A 2,500-nucleotide genomic window follows, 5' to 3' on the forward strand; every position below is an offset into this window, starting at 1 on the left:
CCTCTTCCGCTAGTCAAAATTGAACGAGGCCCTTTCTCCTCCTTTTCATCTTAGTAATCACTTTCTTCTGATTTTCTAAGACGTTCAGACGAGTTTGGATGGTAGACATCTTCTCTTTGGCTCTCTGAATACCTTCGCCAACCCTGCCCCTCAACATCATGAAGTTTTTTTTATTTATGCAGGTGAAAGTAGGGGATCCATTGCTCCTCTCGTCTTTTCCGGCAAATGCTATGTTAAACTATGCCCACCCACCTCGACAAGCTCGGAACCCCAGTCAATAAATGAACGGAGGGATGAACTTTATTTGAATATAAGAGAAGAAGTTTGAAACCTCCTGCCATAAGGAAGAGGAGATCTGTAGTAAGAGCTCCCTCTCTCTCTGCTTTCGGCGCCTTACTATTCTTTCAGGGAAACTCCTGAAGTTACGTCTTTCAGTACTTGGACTCAAGTCAAGTAGTTGAGATAAGCTGTTTTCTTTTTGTCAGGTGCCCTTAGTGAAGTTCCTTTTGCCCTATAGGTTCGTTCTAAAGGTCAGTGGTTCAAGTCAATAAGCGAGGAGGCCCTTCTCACTCAAGCTCAAGCATTTACTTTTCTAGTTAGAGACCAACGTCTTGGGGCTAACGTGGGATCCGCTCAAGGACCTACTCTACTGGTTTAGGTAAATATCTTATGCGTTCCCCGACTGGGGAGGTCTTTTTTTGAGGAGAAACTATGCGCTTTTCAAAAAAGGTCGGAATAAATGCACTGGATTTAAAATAGATATATAAATAACACCGGCCGGCTGCTTTTTATTTATGCAAAAAAAAGACAAAACGGGATTGGATTTCCACTCATAAGGAAGGAAAGTTAGATATCTTTGAAAGGGTTGTCTTTTTGGTTGAAATGGGATGGTGTTAAAACTCCCGAAATGCAGTCTAGACAGCGGACCCTCCCCTTTCTGACTGGACTGACTCGGGGAAGGGTCAATCTCCTCCGGAGCATGCTTCACAGCCACTCATTCGTCCTGGCCAAATAGTAGAATAGATCTCTCAGCAATTCTTTTCTCCGCTAATCACCCCTTCCCAACCAGCCCGCCCGATCGATCTTGTAAGATCGGCTAATTAAAAGGGTGAATCTGACCGAAGTTGTCGGAACGAATCGTTTGCTTTACCGAAAAAAGCTTTATTAGGGGGTCTTGGTTGGGCCCCCTATTTTCAACCATTACAGCTGGCGTCGACCAGCTTTGCGATACGGACGGACACGAAAAAGAACGCAGGCAGCGGAAATGCAAAAGAGAAGAGCAAAGATTCCCGACCCAGAGCATGTTATTGACTCTACCACAAATCTGTTAAATGAAGATGAAGGTAGCTTGCTTACTCTCAGACACTAGTTAGACAGAAATCCCTTCACTTCGTTTATGCCCTTATGCAGTAAAGAAAGCAAGTGAGGCGGGCTAAGATTCCATTCGAAGTAACGTAACAGGATTCGATGTTGCACCATCTTCAATTCTTATCGGGATCCGGAGTCTTTCGAGAAAAGGTCCCATCCTTCAATATCATGATTGGGTCGACCAGACCAGATCATGAGCGAATAGAAAATCAAAAATGTACATAGCTGTTCCAGCTGAAATACTTGGAATAATTCTACCACTTCTACTAGGAGTAGCCTTTTTAGTGCTAGCTGAACGTAAAGTAATGGCTTTTGTGCAACGTCGAAAGGGTCCTGATGTAGTGGGATCGTTTGGATTGTTACAACCTCTAGCAGATGGTTTTAAATTGATTCTAAAAGAACCTATTTCACCAAGTAGTGCTAATTTCTCCCTTTTTAGAATGGCTCCAGTGGCTACATTTATGTTAAGTCTGGTCGCTCGGGCCGTTGTACCTTTTGATTATGGTATGGTATTGTCAGATCCGAACATAGGGCTACTTTATTTGTTTGCCATATCTTCGCTAGGTGTTTATGGAATTATTATAGCAGGTTGGTCTAGTAATTAGGGGGCGGCCGTTCGGTCGCCTATGATACTAGGACCAATAGGTCAAAAATGGGTTTGTGCCGCAGGTGTTGAACGATCTACTCTACACAGGTGTGGGCTTACAGGGCTAGGGCTCATAAACCCTTTCTTTCATTTATCAATAGGGCCCTGGCCGGTCACTTTTCTGGGGCCGGATCGATAAGTGGAAGTCATAAAAAAAAAGATCTTTCTCTTCGCACCTCAGATCAAGAGGAAGGGTTGCTTGTCAAGCTAGCCTATAATATAATTAAGAATCTATTTATTTAGATTATATAAAAAAATAGAAAGAAGAGAAAAAAGGTAAAAAGATTCGCTTTCTTTTAACCGGCTCTTTCTTCTTTCTCAACGCTACTAAGGACCTATAGGTTTGCCTACTTTACTTATGAAAGATAATGAGAATGGGTTATTCAAACAAAAAGGAAAGGGCCCTACTTAGTTTCGCGAGCCTTTTTCATTGTCAGTCAACTAAGTAGGGCCTGAGGCCCCCTGCGAATCCGTAAATCTGAGGAG

At 43.0% G+C, this 2,500-nt stretch overlaps 1 protein-coding gene across 1 annotated transcript.

Moving 5' to 3' along the window:
- Positions 1-1,583: 1,583 nt before the first annotated feature.
- nad1 (NADH dehydrogenase subunit 1) lies at positions 1,584-1,968 on the unspecified strand (one of the parts in which the record gives this gene). Coding sequence (YP_009295069.1) covers positions 1,584-1,968 — 385 coding nt within the window.
- Positions 1,969-2,500: the final 532 nt, after the last annotated feature.

The sequence above is a fragment of the Ipomoea nil genome (assembly GCF_001879475.1).
Source record: "Ipomoea nil mitochondrial DNA, complete sequence, cultivar: Tokyo-kokei standard".
Lineage (NCBI taxonomy): Eukaryota > Viridiplantae > Streptophyta > Magnoliopsida > Solanales > Convolvulaceae > Ipomoea > Ipomoea nil.